Below are 20764 nucleotides of genomic sequence, written 5' to 3'. Positions count from 1 at the left end.
CTGAAGGGTGATAGAGGTAGGCAAAGGGTGGAGAGGGCATTTCGCACAGCAGGAGATGAGCTGTGTGGAAGCAGGAAGGAAAAGGGTGGATCTGGGGCACCCCAGGAATTCAGTCTGGCTAAAATATGACCTGGGAGGGCATTCACTGAAGAAATACAGGCAGTCCTTCAGTTACGAGGGCCAGGCTCAGTCCAGTTGATGTGAAATGTTGGGGTTTGTGAGTCAACAGTTGAAAGAATTTTTGAGATGTTTTCAGTGCAAGAAAGGTGGTTTTATTAAAGCACAGGGAGAGGACCCGTGGGTTGAAAGAGCTGCATAGGGTCGTGAGGAGTGACTGATTATATACTTTCAAGTTGGGAGGGGTTAGGGACAGCGTGAGTCTCTAAGGAATTTGGAAGCGAGGTTCCAGGACCTTGAGGGGCTGGCTGCTGTAAGGGTAAGTTCATTCAGTACCATCTGGTAAAACCTTAGTCAGGAGACCATTCAGATGGACATCAGGGGGCCCATAAGCTTGGAGGATGATTGCTAACATATATCTTGGGGGGGTGGGGGCGGTAGAGATAAAGGACGTTCGTTTCCGGACGAGATTTTTACATGTTAAAGAAGACTTACAGGATCCTGGAGGTCAGGTTAATGTCAAGCTAGGTTGTCTTTTGCCTCCAGCCAAGTATTCACTTTGAGGCCGTTGAGTTCCTGGCGGAAGGTCACTCTGCTTTTCTCAAGTGTTGTCAATGGGCTGTGAAGGAAATTTAATTATGTTTTCTTCTACATTTCTTTTACCTTTTGTTCTCCATATCCAGGGTGAGTTACTACCTGGGGTGGGGCTGTGGAGGCTGTGGTAGGGGGAGGTGGGAACACTTGGATTACAGGAGGGGAAGTTGCTGGGGGGTGCAGGGAGACGTCAGGTTGTCCTTACGGGACATGTGACTTTCTGCAAGGTGCTAACCTGTTTCTTCATCTGTTAAAAGGGGACCATAATAATGTACATACAGGGCATGCTGAGTGAAGCGTGCATGGGAAATGATCACAGTGCCTAGCACAACGGACTGCTGGGAACTGGTACCATTTACCGCCAGCCTCACCCACAGGGACACCTCCAGCACGGAGCCCAGGTCTGTACTTGCAGAGTCCGAGTGAGTGAAGGTTACCCGTCCACTGGCCTGAGCCCCCACTGATTACATTTGAACCTCCAGTCCTCCAGGAGGTCTTGCTTCCTCCCCGGCCTTCCTGGGATGCTACAGCCCCCCCCCCCCCCCGAGCGCTCCCGCTACCCTCTGCACACCTGCCTTCACACCTCCCTTGCTGTGTCCTGGCCCTTGCCCCCTTCAGACTGTGAGTTCTGGGAGGGCACCGCCTTGGGCTTCCCGCTCACCTCTACAAGGCAGGGGGCCAGTGTTGGACGAACATTCTGAGCACTGCAGAAACCAGCTGTGGACTCTGTTCTTTTGCAGCTGACACATTGGAGAGCTGTACTTTTATGAGCTGTTGGGATGGAGATGGATTATTTGTCCAGGACATTTGAGCTTGAGTCAGAACGATCTTAGAGGGGAGTTCAGTGTCCAGGGTCATGTGGAACTAGGCCTGGGTAAGTGTCAGGGCTGACACTTTCAACTGGCACCAAATAGGACTGTAGCCAAGGGAAAGCAGACCCAAGGCCCAGGGGCAGGAACAAGGGAAAATGAGAAACACCAGAACACAGACTACCCAGGTCTCTGCCAGGGGACAGAGCTCAAAGAAGAGAAAAAGGGCTGGACTAGTCCCATTGCCCTCTGGCAAACTGTGTGAGTAGATGTGTCTTCTGGATGTGGACTTGCACTCCCTGTCCATAATGCTTTTCCCAGCACAACCATCCGTGGCCTGATGGAATGCCCTATTTACCAGCATGGCATTCTACATAGAACTTGTACTTAAAAAAACTCCTTTCACAGCAAATGCAGTGAAGCCATGGACTTGTGATCACGTACCTCACAGGTTTTGCCACATCTCTCACCACGCAGAAGCAGCTGGATAGAGTGAAATGGCCTCTGGAAGACTCAGCCGTGATGCTGCGGGGAGACAGTATCCTGCAAGGGCCGAGTTCTGCCTTAAAGGCTTCGGTATATGCTAGGCGTGAATCTACTCTGCTGTAACCAGAATCAAGGGAGAGGAGTGGGAGTGGTTCCTCTCACCACTCAAAGTGGCTCTGCTGGCTTGGAGGTCTTGGTTTTCCAAGGAGGAATGCTTCCACCAGGGAACACAGCCATGGCTCCGCTGGGTTACACTGAGGCTCACCTGGCTATTTGGGGCTCATCAGGACACTGAACCAACAAGCTAGTCAGGGGATTATTCTACTGGCTGGGGAATATTCTTGAGGGGAAACGTGTGCTGCTACATGACAGGGGTGGGGAGGACTGTGGCTGGAGCCCACAGTCCTCCCCTCTAGGTCCCTCTTAGAAATTACAACGATGAATGAAAAACTAAACAAATAAAGGCAGGACAATTAATTCAGACCCTTTAGGAATAAAAGTTTGATCAACCATGCCAAAAAAGAACCCAGCTGAGATCCTGGCTGAGGGCAAAGGAGATGTAGACCAGGTAGTGGAAAAGGCAGTTATAAATATCAACTCCAGAAGCGTGCGCGCGCACGCACACACACACACACACACACACACACACACACCACACACACACACACACGACTTCCTTCTCAGTATCTCATGCAATTTCTGTTGGAAGCTAACTTTACCGTTTAGTGTTTAGGTAGCATTCTGTGATTCTATATTCTATTCAGACGAGACTGTGACTAGATGGGAGCAATCAGCATGGCCCAGAGATCCACACAATTGCTGGGCTTTACGTTTCCTCAGTTTGGGAGAGAGTAAGTCCATCTTCTTACAATGAGTTGCATCTTGGACAGAAACGGAGTAGCTTTTGTGATAATATTAAAGTTCAAATACATGTAGAAGGCTGTGTATAGATGCTGTGCAGCTAAGGGGCAGGGCTGTACCAACTACAAGACTTTGTCTCTCAGCTTCACACCCAGCATTTTTAACTCTTTTTGTGCAACTGGCCACAGCACTCTGCAAACATTTCTGCTTTGCTCGCCGGTATCCTGTGGGATTTCTCCAGCAGGATGCCCGGGAGAGAAGCCTCAGTGCTGGAGGAGGAAAAGGGACTCCGATCCTTCCCGTTCCTACAGCATGACCCCTTTGCAGCTGCGGCAAGCGTGTCCCCGTAGCTGCAGCTCGATCCAGGGGCTCTCCATCTTCAACACACTCAGAAGCAGCTCCGTCATGCCCATCATGCCCGTCATGCCCGCAGACACCCCAGCACCAGGGGAGTGGCCTCCATCCTGAGGCATCTGGTCCTGGGGCTGCTGTCTTCTTGATTCTTCCTTTCTTTTTGCCTTTTTACTTACTGTGTCAAAAATTCTAAACTATTGTTAACATGACTTTCATGTGTTGTGTCTTCTATTTGGACCATGACTGACAGACACAGGAAGTTTCTACATATTGAAATGGGAAAGAATGGTGTCAAGTCTGCATTGTTTTAAATCCTTCATCAGCTGAGGCTCTGCAATGTTTCTCTCTCCCTTGGTATTTCACACGGGCACTTGGTGATTTCTTCAAATTCTAATCCTTCGAATTTCCTTCCGGTCCAATAGTCCTCAGCCCATGTTGAGAATAGAAATGAACAGTATTTTGATATTAAAACTTTATATCAAAAACACTTCAATGGAGTTTTGGCAATGATTAATAACCAATGAGAGAGTATCTTTAGAACACATTTATGTCAATGACCCCGCACTGTCTGAACTATCCCACAGGTTTTGTTCTGGAATGGATTTAAAAGCCCTGCGCACTGGAGGGCAGACTGAGCAGCCACAACTACCAGCTTCCCCACTTCCCCGGATGAAAGAGTCCACAGCCTGGTTGTTGCGGATATTTTCCATTTATTACCGCAGTAGACAACTGCTCTGAAAGTGCAACACCAAATCACTTTGTCACAGCGTCTGCCCCTCCACTGGCAAATTCTGGGAAGTTCATTCTTGGAGCATCGTGGACCACAAGCTTCTCTCGAGGTGGAAAATTATTGCCACTGCCAACGTCACAGGAAAAAACCCCACACACATGAAAAGAAGGACAAAATGAGAAGAGCACTGGAGAGGAGGAGGGGCCAATTTCAAATGGAAAACCCAGCAGAGGGGTCATGGGGAGACAGCCCGCCTGTGCAAAGTGGAAGGTGACTCCCCGTCTCCTGGAAGCAACCTACATGTCTGTGAGGTTGGCCCGGGTGCACCTCTTACCCCTCTGTCCCCAGAACAGGTGAGACCATCACCACTGCCACGCCACAGCTCGGTGTAGCAGAGGCCCATGGAGTCAAAAAGAAATGAAAGGACCTCTCAAGCTAGTTTGGAAAATGGGTGGTTTGGCTAAACTGACTCTTCGACCTCCCACTTAAAGCTGCTGGGCGGAATATCTGGGAGAGCTCTGGGGGGGAAGACACTGCCTAAGAGAAATAACTCTTGTTCTAACCAGCACAAGGGTCAGCATCTTTTGATGGTAAAAAATAACTTTCAAATACTGCAATGACAAGGAGGAAGGGAAACATGAGCAGCTATAGAAAACACAAGAGATTAAAAAATCTGAATGAGACCAAAAAAAGCACAAAAATATGAATACGGACAATACACCGAAGCACTCAGCCTGACAGAACCCTCCCTCATGAACACATTATACACATACACACCCGCTCGCACACACATAATAGTCAGGCAGATGCCCCAAGGAGGGCAAATCCAAACGTCTGCTCTCTTTGGGATTCTCATGGCAAATCTGAGTGTAGGCAAAAGTGAAGCCCTTCCTGGGGTCTAGACAAATACTCAGGAAGCAGCCTTTGCTCCCCATTTTAGCCAATGTTGCTCCTATATTTGCCTGAGCCCTTCACAACTGTCTGGGCACTACAATTCATTCTTCATACTCCTGGAGTTTAAATCACTGCTAGATCTTCTTCTCCGTAGATCTAACTTCACCTATAATGGAAGCACCTCCCTTTTGGCTCCTGTACTCCCGTTCTTTTGGGGGAAAAAGCATCCCAAGACAGTGGTAATTAGAAGGTGTTCGGGAGTTGGAAAGTAGGAAGAGAGTAATATAAATACAATAAGGAAATGCCTGTTACTCTCATATGATTTCTCTGAGACCAGGTGGCTAAGGGCCTGGCCTTCAAGGATAGGTTTTAGGAGAGGCCTTAATTTAAGGTACTGCGATCTCTGCTCACAAGAGCCAAGTAAGACAGTGCTCCTTGGAGGTTGCTGTAGGAATTGTACTCAGTACTTATTTCAATCCTAGGTGCTCTTCTGACCTCTCTGACTTCAGTCCTTCTGGAGTGAGGTCACCTGGCTTCTCTGATGCATGACCGGTCATTTTTAAAGCATGTTTGGCAGTGGCCTACGAGAGGTTTCTGTCTGGGTATCGTGGATCAGCACACACTGACTAGCGTATCTACCAGGTGATATGGACGGAAAGCAGGTTTCCTCAACCACTGCAGACAGGCACAGCCATGCAAAGAAAGCCACCCATCACGGTCACCTTTTCGTCAGATGCCCCAGTTTCAGGATCATAGAATTTACCACATGAAGTGTTAATACTGGGTGACAACCAAGCTTTTGCTTCCCTTCCTCAATGAGGGTCACGCAAGAACCCACAGGAACAGGCTGGACACACAGGCCCTGCTCATCTGGTTTCAGACATTGCCCTCAGCTCCAAATCCTGCACTTGGAACCGCTATTATAACTTAGCTCCTAATCACACTGGATTCTGCTCCAGTTTAATTTACCAAGGCATACCTTCTGAGCCGCCTCAGTGAAACCAGTGTGGCCCACTGGCTTAAAATTCTAAGTGCAGCAGTGCCTAAGAAGAAAGAGTCCCACAGGAGGGAGGACTGGAGGGCATAAGGCAGGAGACTATACACAATCAGTAACACATTTTCAGAAAATGGTGGGCTTGGGGGAAGAGGGGAGAGAAATAAACAAAATGTCCCAATAATTTAATGGCAGAGCTAGAAGAGAGCATTTATAGCTATTCCGGGACTCTCCAACAAAAAGCTTTTCCTGGATGCACAGACATTCATAATACTGATAACTCTCAGTCGACAGCTCTGGCTTGTACACGTGGTCACGATGCCCTTTGTACAGCAGCGAAGAGCATTAACAGGACGCCCGACAGGCATCTGGACAGCACACAGCAAAACGAAAGGCTGAACTCCCCCCACCCCGACAGAATCCCATTTAAAAAAAAGTTTGTCTATTACAAAGTCACGTTTTCTGTTTTTCCGCTTTATAAAGTCAGCGATGCTGGAGGGTGTCTAGCGGAATCCGTCCTCCAGGAATGAGTGCAAAAGGGGAGCGCACGGCTCAGGGACGTCCCTTCAGTGAGCAGATGGAAGGACCAGCTGGAGACCTCCCATCCATTTTGGACAAACACACACATACAGAAAAGGATTATTGCCAGCTTGAGTACTTTCACAATGTGATTTTTGTATTTCGAAAGCTTGAATTGTCCCTGAAAGAAAAAAATGGGAGAAAACAGAGCATTCAATACACAGATCTTCTACAGGCAACAACACACATACGGGGCAGGGGCAGGGGCGGAGACCTGAACTCAGCAGCTCCAGGGCCCTCATGACACACCCCAGAAATTTCCTGCCTTGCTAATCTAATGCCAACATAGCAAACCACCTCCCAAGTCCCTTCGAACACTTCAACTCGACTATTTTCAAGAACCAAAGATTAGAAACAACCCACATACTTAGCAAAAAAGGGCACTGGTTGAATATGACTATTATGGCACATTCATTCACTGGGACACTTGTGCAGCTTAAAAAAAACAAGCCAAGGAAGCTCACTACTAATATGGAAAACTCTCCAAGAGAAACTGAGAAGGTATGGAATAGTGTATGTACATAGTACACCACCTTTTGTGTAAGTGGGGGTGGGGGAAATAAGGTCATAGTTCATATCGCTTGTAGGGACATAAAGTCTATAAGGCCACACAAGAAACCAACAACAATGGTTACATGGGGCAGTGGAGGAGGGAAAGGGGGGCACAGCAGAAACTGAGCAGATGCAGTTAGAGTGGGGAGGAAACCCCCTTTTTTCTCACACACACCCATATGCACACATACTTAAAAAAAAAAAAATCAAACGATGTGATTATATCATGTATTCAAAAAAATCAACCTACCAATCAACCAAAAAACTCTCTGTTCAAAACGTATAGCTACTTATAAAAGGATATTCCACGAGGTGAAATACTCATAGCCTTTAGACACTTAGCTATAATTCTTAAAAGAGAAGCATGTGTGTATGTAACACATGGTAAGTCATGTCCTCTTAGTCGCCTTCTCCTGGATGTAGATAGGCTTGGCCACCCACCAGAAACCTTTCCTGTTCCACACTAGAAATCCAACATCTCAGCATTTCACATTGCCATTTGAATCCCACAATCTTAGGGCTGGAAAGGGCTTTAAAGGTCACCTCATCTGCTGCTATAGCTCAGAGCTTCAGACTTTAAAGTATCTGAAATTCTAGAACAGAAATTTGATTTTTGAGTCATTACTTCCCTTTAGTTTTAGTGGGATATTCTAGAAGCCTTAGCTTTAACTGACCCATCTTAAAATTGCTACAACTTATTGGGCGTATGGCTATTGGTGCAGAGTACATATGAAAGAATACGCTCAGCCCAGACAAAGAGCAGTCTCCAGTTAGCAATAACAGATTCTCCCCATGATGGCAGCAGGCTGACAGGAAAGAACAGCCCTCAATACACGAGGAGAATGACTGTGGACAAGTACACTGAGAGAGGAAACCAGAGCTGGTGTAGGTGAACTCTGGCTGGGAAGAAACTGATGTTATCTCAACAGACCACTAGTATTTTTATAACTGACATGCATGACCATGTAGCTCATTTATCCATGGCTACTGAGCATTTTGAAGATTTCCACCTAAGGAGGTAAAGACTGAACACAAAGAAAAACGTAATGGGGTGATCATCTTTCTAAAAGGCCTTTCAAAAGGACAGACCCCACTGAGGTGCCACAAGCAGCTGGCAAAGGATGAATAAGGTTGTATCTGATTATAAAACAGACAAGCAGGCGTAACTGATGTGTGCGTGTGACTTCTGAGTCCCCTTGGGGATGATGTACTACTGAGACCGTGTCAGAGAAGCCCTCTACTAACAAAAGAAGTGATCAGGAAGGAATGGTTTGCTCTGTTCCCTTTCTTCCCTTTTGATGCCCCCTCTATCCCCACAGAGCAACTGGATCACAAAAGTCAATCAGCAGGGAGAAATAAAATGAGTAAATAGAAAGGCGGGGTGTGGGACGGCAGCATCACAGGATTTTCTGACTGGGAAAATGATTTATCTTGGAGTAAGAGAGATGGCAGGCAAGCGTCTCGACCCGCCTTTCATCTGTTTAGTGACGAAGAGGAAAGAACTTTCTGGACAAGTCATCACTGTAAGCAGGTCACCTTTATCTTTTGGAAGAGTCCCTGTACTGTGCTGGGCTTGGGCCACAGACAAATTTTCTCTCTGTGGCAGGTAAACTGAAGAGCTCTATAATACTTTCCTATCCAGATATTTACTATTTATTCTAAGTACTTCTATTATCACAGATCTCTTCAGGGTCAGAAAATCTAAGAAATCACAATTATTCTAAGGTTTATTTGTAATGTGGAAAAGGGGAGAAGAGTAAGGAGCCAGAAAAATCTAGCTGAGCTTGTCCCTTTGATATAAAGGAAAACAAAGAGCAATGAGAACGGGTGACAGGCTCCTGACAATGACAGGCTGGTGGCAGCTGGTGGCTCTGGTCCAGCTTTTCTAAAAAAAAAAAATGGGCTGAGAACAGCTGCCAGATTTAGTCTGAGGAATGCGTTCACCTCAGACCAGCTGAGAACTAATCCACCGTTCCATCCCTCACCCCGGGGCTGCAGTGCCAGAGAGATTAGGAGACACAGAAAGGAAGGAGGAAGACAGGAAGTGGCAGAGGTCACAGGCAACTTTTAATTTTTTTTAAAAAGATGGGCTTCTGTTCTTTTAAAAGAAAACTATAATTTAGAAAATCCAGAGTGAGCTCCTAAAAGCTAGCCCCTCTAGCCACCCAACAATGTTGTGATGGTGCATGGGTGACCAGGAAGGGTTTTCTGTTGTTTTTGTACAACAGATCTTTTAGAAGGAAATAAGAACATTTTTATTTTTACATCCTCATCTGTGAATTTATGTAAAATAGGCAACTGGGACTGGGCCTAGTGTACTGATTTAAAGGGGCTTTTCAGATATCAGTTTTTCCACTGTATCTTAATTTATTCCCAAGGATTTTTACACATCAGGGCACAGAAGCCAAAAGACCCACAAGGCTAGAGAAGTCAGAAAGATGTGCTCTACCGGATGACTCTTTGTCCTGATAGTGGGGCCTCAGAAATACCAGAGCCCTAACCAAATTGGCTTCCAACTTCACGTTCCCAGGCATCTTAGGCAAATCTATTGCCCAAATACTCTGAAATAGCTTTCTAATCTGCTTTGCCTCCCCATAATCACCTTTTTCATCCTTCTAGAGAAAAGGACAAGTTCCAACTCTGGGAAGAGTAAGCTGAGGTAGAGGCTGGCTCGTGAGGGTGGACAACAGAGAAGTACGGTGGCTGGTTCCTGACAGGAACGCCTCTGTTCTTGTAGGAAGCTATCGCTGAGCTCGTGCCCAGCAGGGGCAGCACAGTTGTTCTGGGGCCTCAAGGGAACACTGAGGAGGAGCCCTACCTGACTGCTCCGGAGGGGGATCTGAGAGTACACTCACAATTCAGCCTACACATGGTCTTCCGAGGAACATTCTCTGTCAGCTGTCCACCCCGGGCTAGCTCTGGCTTCCTCCCCCTCCCTCACTGGATATTAAATAAAATTGCAAACCCTTCCTAGGTTCAGTGGGGCAAGTTTCAGCCTCTAATCTCCCACTGAGTGCCAACTTCATTCCCCAACAACACAGATCACTGCTCTGCGCTTGCCAGGCCAGACACATAAGTAACCCTCAATCCTCCCCAGCAGCTAACCGGGACTGCTATTGAAGCCATGGTTAAAAGTGCAATCCTGATTTGTAATGCAGATCAAATGAAACCGTTCTAGAATATTAGCAGCTATATGTAATAGCATAAAATATCAGGTAAACTGAGGAGAAGTATTTGTGGTTCAAGAAGAATTACTTAAAAAAAAAAAAAAGAATTACTTAAAAAAGCAGTTTTTATTTCTCCCCAGATCATGGTCTACTTGGAAGGGGGGAGAAGAAAAGGTGGAGAGGATGAGGAGCTATGAGCTGGAGGTACCCAGCCTCTTAGAGCACCTTGTCCAGGGGTAAGGCGATAGGAATGAAATTGGAGTCCTTTTCAAGTCTTTAGGACAATGAAGTGAGGTGATTTTTTTCGTTTAGATGCTAATACTCCTCTCAGACTTCCAAGGCCATGTGTTTCAGGAACACCTAGGGGGCACCTAACTGGCTCAGTCGATGAAGCATCCGACCCAATCTCAGGGTGGTGAGTTCAAGCCCCATGTTGGGCGTGGAGCCTACTTAAAAAAAAGGTGTGGGGGGGGGACACCTAAATTATGTAGTGCTCATGAAGTGCTTTCTTCATCTGCCAGATAAAAAAGATACAAGGGCAACAAAAAGAACAGAGACTGCAAAATGGTAATGATTTAAACCTGTGATTTTGAGGCAATTCAGGTATCTTTCCCGAGGGATTCAGTGTTAGCGAAGGGGGAGGGAATAGTTTTAAGTTTTCTCCCGTTCTGACTCTTCCAATTTCATTTTAAAGCCTTTCCTCCCCCTTCACGGAACATAAGATGCTACTGATTTTTAAAGATCCCATTGTTTTATGTACTCTAAGTAAATACTGCCAATTAAACTATGTCAAAATTTTTCTTATCATATTCACTGTAAGCAACCTGATTTTAGGGATATTAAAAAAAAAGGAACCCTACAAATAATCAAATATGGTAATGTTATTAAAACAATTCCAGGGCGCCTGGGTGGCTCAGTCATTAAGCTTCTGCCTTCGGCTCAGGTCATGGTCCCAGGGTCCTGGGATCAAGCCCCACATCGGGCTCCTGACTCAGCGGGGAACCTGCTTCTCCCTCTCCCTCTGCCTCTCCCCCTGCTCATGCTTGCTCTCTCTCTCTCTCCTCTGTATCTCTGTGTCTCAAATGAATAAATAAAATCTTTAAAAAAAACCCCAATTCCACTATAGTGCCAGGGCTCTGGAAATCTGACTTATTTTTCATCCTGCAAATCAGTGTAGCCAACATGACAGCCCTTGCATGTTTTTCATCCCTCCTGGTATATACTAGCAGCCACCTCAGAATTCTGTTGACTATATTTTACAGAGAAACCTTTTAAATAAATGGCAATTTTTAAAATCTAGCATCATCTAAAAATTGAATTTATAATAAAGGAATTAAACTATTAAAAAAGAGACGAGTGGCATTATCCATGCGTGCAGTAATTCTGGGACTGTTTATCTACAGATCATCCCAGCTCCACAGAGTCCTCAGACCCCGGGCCACCTGCTTCCGTCCCTCAGTGTCATCCTCTCTTCATGCCCAGCCGAGGGATGCTGATCTCCTTCTCTTGAAACTGCCTCATTTCCTTCCTGGGACGGGGGAGTTCTGAAGCAGCTACTATAGCTGACATGTTCTGCTCCAATTTTAGCACTTCTCTCTCTCACAGGGATGGGGGTGGTGGTGGTGGGGGGGGTAGTTAATGTCCAGGAATATGCTCTCAGGGCAGGCACATGCGGATACTGTCCTTTCATCCAGAATCAACTGACCCAGTTCCCTCTGCTAAAGAGACAGACATGGACTTGGCACTCTCTTAACTGAAATACAAATGTTCTTAAAGTGAATGTGTCAGTCGACCTGCCTTCGATTTCCCAGGGCCTCTCCCTGCCAGTAAGCGTGTGACGGTCTAGTGAGAGCACAGCCTGCGTCTACCCCAGCTCACTCTCATTGTGAAACCCTCAGGTTCTATCACTGTTTGCTCACAACTGACAAACACCACCAGCAAACAAGAGCCATACCTCTCACCTAACTCACACCGGAGCCTATGGAATTGGCCTGTTAGTCACAGGACACTGCCAGATGGCTTAAAAATGGCCACGTCTGGGCAAAAGACAAAGGATCTGTGGCACATTTATAAACATGAAATGTTGGCATCGGAAGAGATCCGAGACATTCTAGTCCGTGGAACCTCACTTTTCCAAATGAGAAAATAGGGGTACAGTAAGTTAAACAATCTTCCCAGAGGTTCACCAGGAGACAGGTGACCCCACAAGGATGGTTCCGTGGCTTTGGACTCAGGACTTTTCTGAGACTGTGACGATCAGTCAGAGAGGAGAGGCGGGAGCAGGCCCCACGCTGGCAGAGGCACGGCTGCTAGTACGTGGGGAGAGCGCATGCCCTTGGGAAGAGGGGGCCTGGGGCTGAGAGGTATGTCACAAGGTTACAGAGAAGATAGACAAGGCCCTACCCTGAGTGTGAGAGACAGAGGGGAGCGTCCGATCAGCGGCCGCTGCTGTTCACCAGGCCATGAAACTCCTCCCAGGCCCTGGCAAACCAGAGACAAAAAACACAATAGCACATTCAGGTCAACAGCTTTTTAACAAAGAGAGCACAGACACGATAACCCCACATCCCACTCCCAATACCTCCAGGTCGAGTGGCGCCCACCAGCACCTGGAAGCCCAGCGATAAGGCTTCCCATCTGGACTTCCCACTCACAGCAGCAGTGGTGGCCAGCCCCCCTCAGGGGCAGTTGGCACTGCTCCCGGCTTGCTCCACTGGTGAAGTCTGACCCTCACTACTCCCTCAAGCATTTGCCACAGTCCTCCTTCTACCTGCTGCTTGCAAGTCTACCGGGGGGGGGGGGGGGGCACTGAGGTCAGAGCTAAGCTCGACCATCCCGAGAGATCCCTCTCAGCACTGGGGTGAAGGGCAGCGGTGCTTTCGGCCTTGGGGGCATGAGGACGGGTGGCAGGAACTCCTTTTCTTCATCAGGCCCCCCCCGGGGGTAAGGGCAGGTACCAACGGCATCATGAGGTCTGAAGATGCAATGAGGCAACTATAGCACTTTCTCTGCTTCCACATTTCCAACCTTCTGACCCCTCTCAACTCACACCCCCAAATTTGTATCAGGTTCCATCTGTTTCTGGAAATACCCACGTAACTATTAACTTAAACTGTGTAGGCCACAGTTCAACATTTCTCGGGATCAGTGCTCCTTATAACTTTCATGCCAATTAACTCGATTTAGTAATTGCGGTTAGGAAGGGCTAAGAACTGTGATCGATGGGTACACGGTCTGTCCAGGTGCTGCTCCACGAAGAGCAAGCCCTTGGGGACTGCTGGCCAAAAAGCAGGAGAAAACCAGATTCCCCCATGCATCCTGAAGCCCTAAACCACCTCGAGTTTCCTCGGAGGAGCTGATGTCCTACCTTTTTGCCCTACTTTTCAGCCCCATTGGGGACAAAGTGCCTGGTACGTTCCCTGGGAAATTATATATATATATATATATGTATATATATATAAAATGGGTAATCTGGTACTTCTAAATAGAAAATTCCTTATTGGCAATTATTCCATTCTTGGTTTAAAGGGATGACAATACCCAGGGTGACAACTCACTACAGGTTTAATATTATGGCCAAAGAATATACTTCATTACTAGGCCTTCTATGGGTAGCTTTTCTTTTTTTTTTTTTTAAATAGGGAGGGATTAAATACAGTGACCTGGTATGACAAATTCCTTCTTTTGGGTAATATTTGTACGTTTCATTAGTTTTTCCCTCTTTTGAACAGCGGCAGCAATTATAAGTTAATGATCTACCTCAAGAGGTAGATCTGTGATTGATGGTTTCTTCAGAGAGTATTACCAAAGCTACTCATACATGCTAACTGAATTGAAGAAAAATGTAAGACCGCCAAACAAGCGTGCCAGTCTTTGTCAATTCACAAACTCAATGTCCACAGCAAGACATCTGTTCCATTCCACAGCCCTTTCTGGAGAGGCAGTGATGCGGTGAATTTCCTGAGTCCGTGAGTGACATCAGAAGGCTATTTCATTCTCCACTCCAAACGAAGATAAGGGCAAAGCAAGTCCGATGCTTGGGCAGCGGCCTAGGAAACCCCTCTCTCCTTCTAACAGTGAGATTTCAATTCTATTTTAAGCAATTTAGGTGTCAACAAGGAATGACATGGCTGTGTTGAAGCTTCATCTCATTTATCCTTTTGTTTCCAGAAAGGCCTACGCTAGTCCAAACAGAGCAGTTCTGTGCCAAGAACCTGCAGAAATACGTATTTCAGAGTTCCCCTCTAATCCATTCCAGAATCAAACTGCCCTCCCATTTTCTTCAGAAGGATCTTCTTCAGATGCTAAACCTCAACATGAAGAATCTGGGTACAGAAATTTCCTCACATGGATTCAGTGGAAATCAAACGGTTGGTCACAGTCATTGAACAATCATTCTTACTCTCGTAGGCCAATGCTTGGTTAAGAGGCAAGTCAACCACCTAGAGCTAGGTACGAATTTTCTAGCTATTCTCCATCTGGCATCCCAGGTATTTTAGGTAATATTAAAACTTGCTTCTTTTAAAGGTGAAGAAAGAAGTTAAATGTTAGAAGTGTCACATGAATGGAGTTAAAAAAAAAAAAAATTGCCCTGAGATTAACAGAGCCTACAGGGAATTCTGAACAGATTCAAATGACAGAGTGACAAGAGTCCTTTAGAGACCACTCTTGTCCCAGCTCACTTACCAGAAAACAAATTCTGACAGCAGAGATCTCATTTCTGGGTAACTGTATTTGCCCCCACCCTGCCTAAAGCCTGCTTCACAGCCTTGCGCTCATCTGGCACTTGATACACTCACGGACGAGCTCAGCCTCCTGCCAGTCTGGGCTTTCTTTGCTTTGAACATCAGTATGGGGAGCATTTCATAAATGCAAAGCCAGGCCAGCAATTATGCTGGTGTGACTCAGTGCCACCAGGCTAGGATTCTAATTTAGCTAAGATAGGAGAAGGGATGGGTGGTTCTTGCCTACAAAGTTCAATGTTTAAATACAACGAAATCTAGATGTGGTAAAGCGAAGTCCCCATGTTTGACCCAGCTCTCCTCTAGAATAAAGTAATAAAGAGAAATCACCTACCCTCAACTTCCTGTGCAGTGGGGTCTGGTCAGACTCCCCAGTACTGTGGCCCGCTGAGTGAAGCTGGCCCTGTCTTCCCCTTTTCCATTCCAGCCCAGATGCACAAAGGAACTCAATGGGACTATTCCAAAGAGGAATTTCCTCACAAAAGATACTGCTGCTTTATGTGGCCCTGTGCCAAGTTTTATCCCTGCTGGCTGCAAGTCTGGCTGCCTTAGGAGATCTCTCCTCAGACAGGATACAGTTACTTACTTGACGCTTGCAAGGACCCAAACCTATGAAACCTCAACTATGATCGGTCTCATTAAGAGGAGCCATGCACCTGAGCTAACACTCAATTTAACAGGTTTCCCATTTGTCCACGGGACCTGCTCACCCTTCACGGGTGGAACTATTGGCAATGAACAACGGTAGGAGGCAGCAGCAGGCGTCCCCTGGGCAGCAAAGCAGCTCACCACGCCCGGTATGCAGCAGCGCCGGCCTCAGCTCACCTAGGAGTGCAGCAGGAAGAGGCCACAAGCAGCGTGACTAGGGAAAGGCTGGAAAAACCAAACAGTTGAAAAAGGACATTGAAAACTGGACTGAAACACAGCAAGGTGGAGAAACGTGACTGAGAAATCGAAGCCACTCCTAGAAAAATGCCCCTATTTCCAGCAGCCCTACTCTCCAGAGAACTTGGGGGAGAACAAAGGTTCCGTTCCTTCTTCCTTCACTTCCCCTGAGTTCTCAAGTTCTTGCTGCTGCTCCTGGGCTTAACCAAAGCCACACCTGTGGGACAGCCACAAGGACTAGAACAAAGCATAACAGCTCTGACTTCTGTTCACATTTGGCAAGGATCACAGGGGCCTCCGCGTGGGTTTGGTGCTTTCTGATCAACTCTTACTCTGGATGGTGACATCAAGCTCATCTCCTGGACCAGTTATAGAACCGAAATTAAGGTCAATACGTGTAACATAATATATTGGAAGGCAAGAGGGAAAAGGCCATAGAAGGTAATTCCTTGACAATACTAAAAACATAGAGAACAGGCATTTCCATATGCCAACAAACCTCCCATTTTCCAGGTACTTCAACCAATTTTGGATATGCAATAAGCAGAGAACCAATCACACAGACGCCTCCAGAATGTTAAAGGCTAGTTCCACTGTGTGTTCTGTGAGATCCCGGGCCACGTGCAGCCTGGTGGTCAATCAGAATGGTAGAAGCACAGGGTGTTGCTGCCAAAATGGAAGAGCCGCTTTGGAAAACTCCATAGTACACCCACAGCCACCTTCAAGATGCTATCAGGCAATCTAACCTAAAGTTCTGCAAAAATTGTTTCTTTTTGGTTTGGGTAGGAGCTCCTAAGAAAACTTAAAAGTAATATGTGGCCTGCTGAAACCCCACATGCAGGTCAGGGGCCTAAAGGCCGTGCTGTAGCACGTCCAAGCCAAGCCACAAAGCATCTGAGGGGCTGGTATGCGCTACAGTCAGATATCCTAAGGAGCAAACTCTTACAGGATGAAGACATTTCCCCACCCCAGATCCCGATGCACAACAACCCTGGGGACCGGGAGAAAGGGAAGGGCTAGAACCCTGAAAACTTACGAGCAGGACTACCTCGAAGAGGAAGAGGATTTGGCTCTAAATGGAAAACAGAAGGGAGAAGGCCGGCAGAGAGCTCGCGGCTTGGGCAGCTCTGGCAGCGAGAAAACCCTGCTAACACAAAGCGAGGCAACTGCAAACACACAGCCACACGCAGACGGAAGCAGGGCTTTCCCTTCAAGCAAGAGAGTTCTCTGAAGTAAAGGCAAACAAAGTCAGCGAAGCAAAGGCCAAGGATCCCCCTTTCCAACCTTAACAGACTTTCAAGCTGAATTCTAATCAGAAATCGCTCTGGTCATCAGCGTGACCAGACGGGAACTATAAATTCAAGTACCAGAAAACGGGGTGTCATTTTGAGAGCGAGATGTCACCTCATTATGTCAGACCTCAGCAGAACTGGAACAAAATACCATGTGACACTACAATGGGCTTATGGAAATGAGGCTGCATTCCCCCGATGGCCCTCCATGGAGAAGTCTGTGCCATTCCTTAATATGGTGACAGTCAGTCTGAAAGGCCACTTCTTTGATGCACCATAAAGAGCGAGAGCATGAGACAAGCTAGTTTAGCACCATTTATTAAGTGATCTCAGCTGTTGTTGTAGCTGCTGCGTGTCAGCCTGTTCTTAAAACATAAAATGCTCTTCCAATTCCTCTTGTCCAGGACAGAAGGATCTTCCAGGTAGCACGCCAACAGAACAAGAGACTCCGATGATGCCAGCTTCAATGATGGTGCCATCCAGAGAGGGAGAGGGTCATGGCACATTCAACCGCGGCTTCCAGAGGTTTTGAAAAAGGAGCCTTTGGGGGCCCAGCCTGCCTGGCATTCTAGTGGAAGTGCAAAAGGTGGGCACATTGGGAGAGGAAAGAGAGGGAGACGCGAGGGAAAGTAGCATCTGGGACTCAAGGAGGGTTTCTGGTCCCTGTAGCTGCAGGGCTGGAGTGCTAGGCAGATCTCTTGATAAAGCAGCGAGCAGCAGACTAAGGCAAAAAGCCCACGGGCTCTCCTAGACTCTGTAAGGACTTGTTCATATTTCTACAAAAGTCAGGAAGAACCGCCTCAGGGTATTAGAGAGGGAGAACAGTGGAGAGGGGAGAGTTGAAAAATACCTCTTTCCCTTTCCTAGCCAGGTGAAAGCTTGCTTTTGAGGGGTAGGGGGGGTGGAGGGCATTTGGGAACCTTGAACATAAGACTCCTAGAAAAAGTAGGTGTGGATCTCTCCAGCCTGGGCTGTGTCTGGCTGGAGGGCAGAAACTATTCTCTCCCAGAACGAAGAATGGGGAAATCTACCTAGAGAAAAACAATGCTAACTCAGGACTGCTAAGGCAAGCAATTGGGGCCATGGCTGGCTAATAACTGTTGGTGGCTATGGATGAGTCACAGCCAGCCATCTGATTATGGACCAACTCTTGTGGCAGTGTTCCCAGTAAAAAACTGGCACTTAGCTGGTTTAAGCCAACTCCACCCACAACATTCTCTGTGAATGCATGGGAAAAAGATTCCCAAATAGTTTGCCTGCTGAACACCAACACTGGGCTCATTACTAGTCTTTAATAAGAATAACATGATGATGATATTATTACTAATGATGACGATGATAGCAATAATAATACTTCACCCTATAAGAGCATTCTCCACCTGAGGACCTTCAATTACAAAGATTAAATCAGCCTCACAACAACCCTGTTAGGTAAAGTATTATTATCCCCCATTTTACAGATGGGGAGACTGAAGCAGAGTGGCAGAGACTTGCCAAAGGCACATATTGATACTGGAGTCAAAGGAGAGAGTTAAACCTAAAAGTCCCGACTCCTAGTTGGCTAAGCTCTCCCTCCAGTTTTGAGAAAACCTGACAGCCACTCCCCACAACTTCTTCATAATATGACTTTGATCACTGAAGGAGCAACCCTAACCAGTGATTCTCATTTGTGGACATCCAACTCTAGGTATCCCGAGTACTAGGCAGATCACAAAGCTTACTTCCCCTTTGGCATTCATGCTTCCCCCTTAGATTCTACTCTCACAAACACACTATTCTGCTTCCTCTACGATTTCAGCTCTACACACAAGGAAATGGAGTTGTCATTCCCGGTAAGAAGTCAATTTCCCAGGACAAAGAAAACAGACTGACGCTAACAGGTTAAAAAGACATGCAAAAGTGGGGTGAGGGGTGGAGAGGGAGGAGGACTGGACTGTTCAGTGAAATTATCTTAAAAAACAGCAAGAAAATGAAGAGCACTCTGTCTTTCATTTTAAGATAGTGGTTAGTGAATGAGGGACAAGACAGCCTGTGTAAATAAAGCAAGCCCAGGCAGTGCAACTGGGATTCTGCAGAAGGGCTCTCTCTGACACAAAGTGCCCCACAGTGTCGGTGGGCAGGGAGCCTCGCCAGCAAAGGACTGCTACAAGTGGCCAGAAGCCCTAGAGGGGAAGACTGGTCTGTCCCTTCTCCGTAAGGCAGGCTCCTGTACGACCACATTCCTCCGGGCCCAGCTAAGGACCTCCTTCTCCTAAGCTTAGGGACGTGCCCCCCCAGCACCCCCAACACGTACTTGATGCTGTCGGTGTGGGTTTTGTACTCCATAATGGTGTTGGGAGGTAGGTTAAGCACTCGCCGAAGCGTATCCCGGATTCGGGCTGTGGTTGCTTGGTCACTGGCAGTCTTATTCCATATTGAAATAATGTCCTCCTATAGGAGGAACAGAAGGAATCGTCAAAGCAAACCAGAGGCAGTGAGGAGAGCAAAGGCAACACAAGAAACCAGACCTGCCTATGGGGTGGCTTACCTGAAACCGGACAGAGACCACAGCCCCACAGATCTCCTCCCCAACCATGAACTGTTCCCCCAACATGGCCAGGATAAGATTCTCCCAGCAACGGGATGCCAAGCCCTTCCGCAGCCGAATAATCCACTTGCCACCATTTTTATTTGCATCATCCTGTACAAGAGAGAAAGCATTAAAGTTAAAATGTGGTTTTGCAGGTCTTTTACTTTTGTATGAAGGCAGGAAAAAAGCCAGGGATCCCTTGAACACTTAAGATGTCTTGTCACTTTCCAGTTATTCAACTTTATAGGAAAAATGGTGGGGTAGGACTAGGGAGACAAGAAATGGGAAGAAAAGAACAACAAGGTGGGAATCCTTGGTACAAGCCATAACAATGAATGGCTAAGCTGACCCTTTAAAAATAATACTCTTTTTCTCGAACTACTTTAGGAACCAAAATAAAGTGATGTCAGACTTCAAACAGAGATCATTCCTCACTTCACTGAAAATTTACCAAGTGTCACTATGTCTCAAGCACACACACGTGAAGCCACAGTCTCTACCAGATCCAGTCTGGTATTGTTGATACAAGAAAGTGGAGGAGACAGCCAAGAAAACTAATCACAGCAGTAGAGTCTGACAAGTGTTGCTGTAACAGAGATACACTAAGTTAAAGAAGAACAAGACAGAAACACTCAAGAAGAGGAAACATTAAGCTGGGTCTTGAGGGACACAGAGTTAGGCAGGTAAAGCAGGTGAAGGGTCTGTAGGCATCGAGAAAAACATGGCCTTGTACAAAGTGGGACTGTGTGTCAGGGAGATATGCAAAGAGGAAGGCTGGCTGCACCGAAGGGAAGGCCTAGGCATGCTGGGAGATGAGGCCTGGAGGGTGAGTGAGTGCAAGATCATGTGAGCAATGCAGAGCTGCACAGGACCTATAGTTGGGTGTGTGTGTGTGTTCACATTTGTCTTCTAAAAAAATGCCCTGGCATCAGAACAGACGATGGATTACAGCAAAGAGATCACAGAGCTCAGCTCTGGGTCTCCAGCTACTGCCTGTCAGTAAGTTTACCTTTTACCCACTTCAATCACACATACACTACAGTAGTATATCACACACACACACACACACAAACAACCAGTTTGATGGGAATAAGGGTAATTAAAAAAAAAAAGTCCTTTAATGTTGTTATAATACCATT

The 20764-nt window shown here is 46.8% G+C and overlaps 1 protein-coding gene across 5 annotated transcripts in view; it reads right to left on the bottom strand.

Annotated features, from left to right (window-relative positions):
• Window positions 1-3911: 3911 nt before the first annotated feature.
• The window catches only part of EIF4E2 (eukaryotic translation initiation factor 4E family member 2), a 31606-nt gene continuing 14753 nt past the window's right edge, over window positions 3912-20764 (bottom strand). For 2 of the 5 annotated variants that reach the window (XM_036069262.2, XM_036069260.2), the window contains exons 5-8: window positions 19584-19736; window positions 19350-19486; window positions 12541-12618; window positions 3912-6539 (exon numbers count right to left, since the gene is read on the bottom strand). In XM_036069262.2, coding sequence (XP_035925155.1) covers window positions 12573-12618; window positions 19350-19486; window positions 19584-19736 — 336 coding nt within the window. In that variant the 3' untranslated portion in view covers window positions 3912-6539; window positions 12541-12572. Of the gene's footprint in view, window positions 6540-12540; window positions 12619-17358; window positions 17625-19349; window positions 19487-19583; window positions 19737-20764 lie in introns of those variants that run through there. The other 3 variants (XM_036069259.1, XM_036069258.2, XM_036069261.2) reach the window with 2 other exon arrangements.

The sequence above is a fragment of the Halichoerus grypus genome, chromosome 4, assembly GCF_964656455.1.
Source record: "Halichoerus grypus chromosome 4, mHalGry1.hap1.1, whole genome shotgun sequence".
Classification (NCBI taxonomy): domain Eukaryota; kingdom Metazoa; phylum Chordata; class Mammalia; order Carnivora; family Phocidae; genus Halichoerus; species Halichoerus grypus.
The sequence above is the reverse complement of the archived record's forward strand: the minus strand, read 5'-3'. Positions and strand labels throughout refer to the sequence as shown.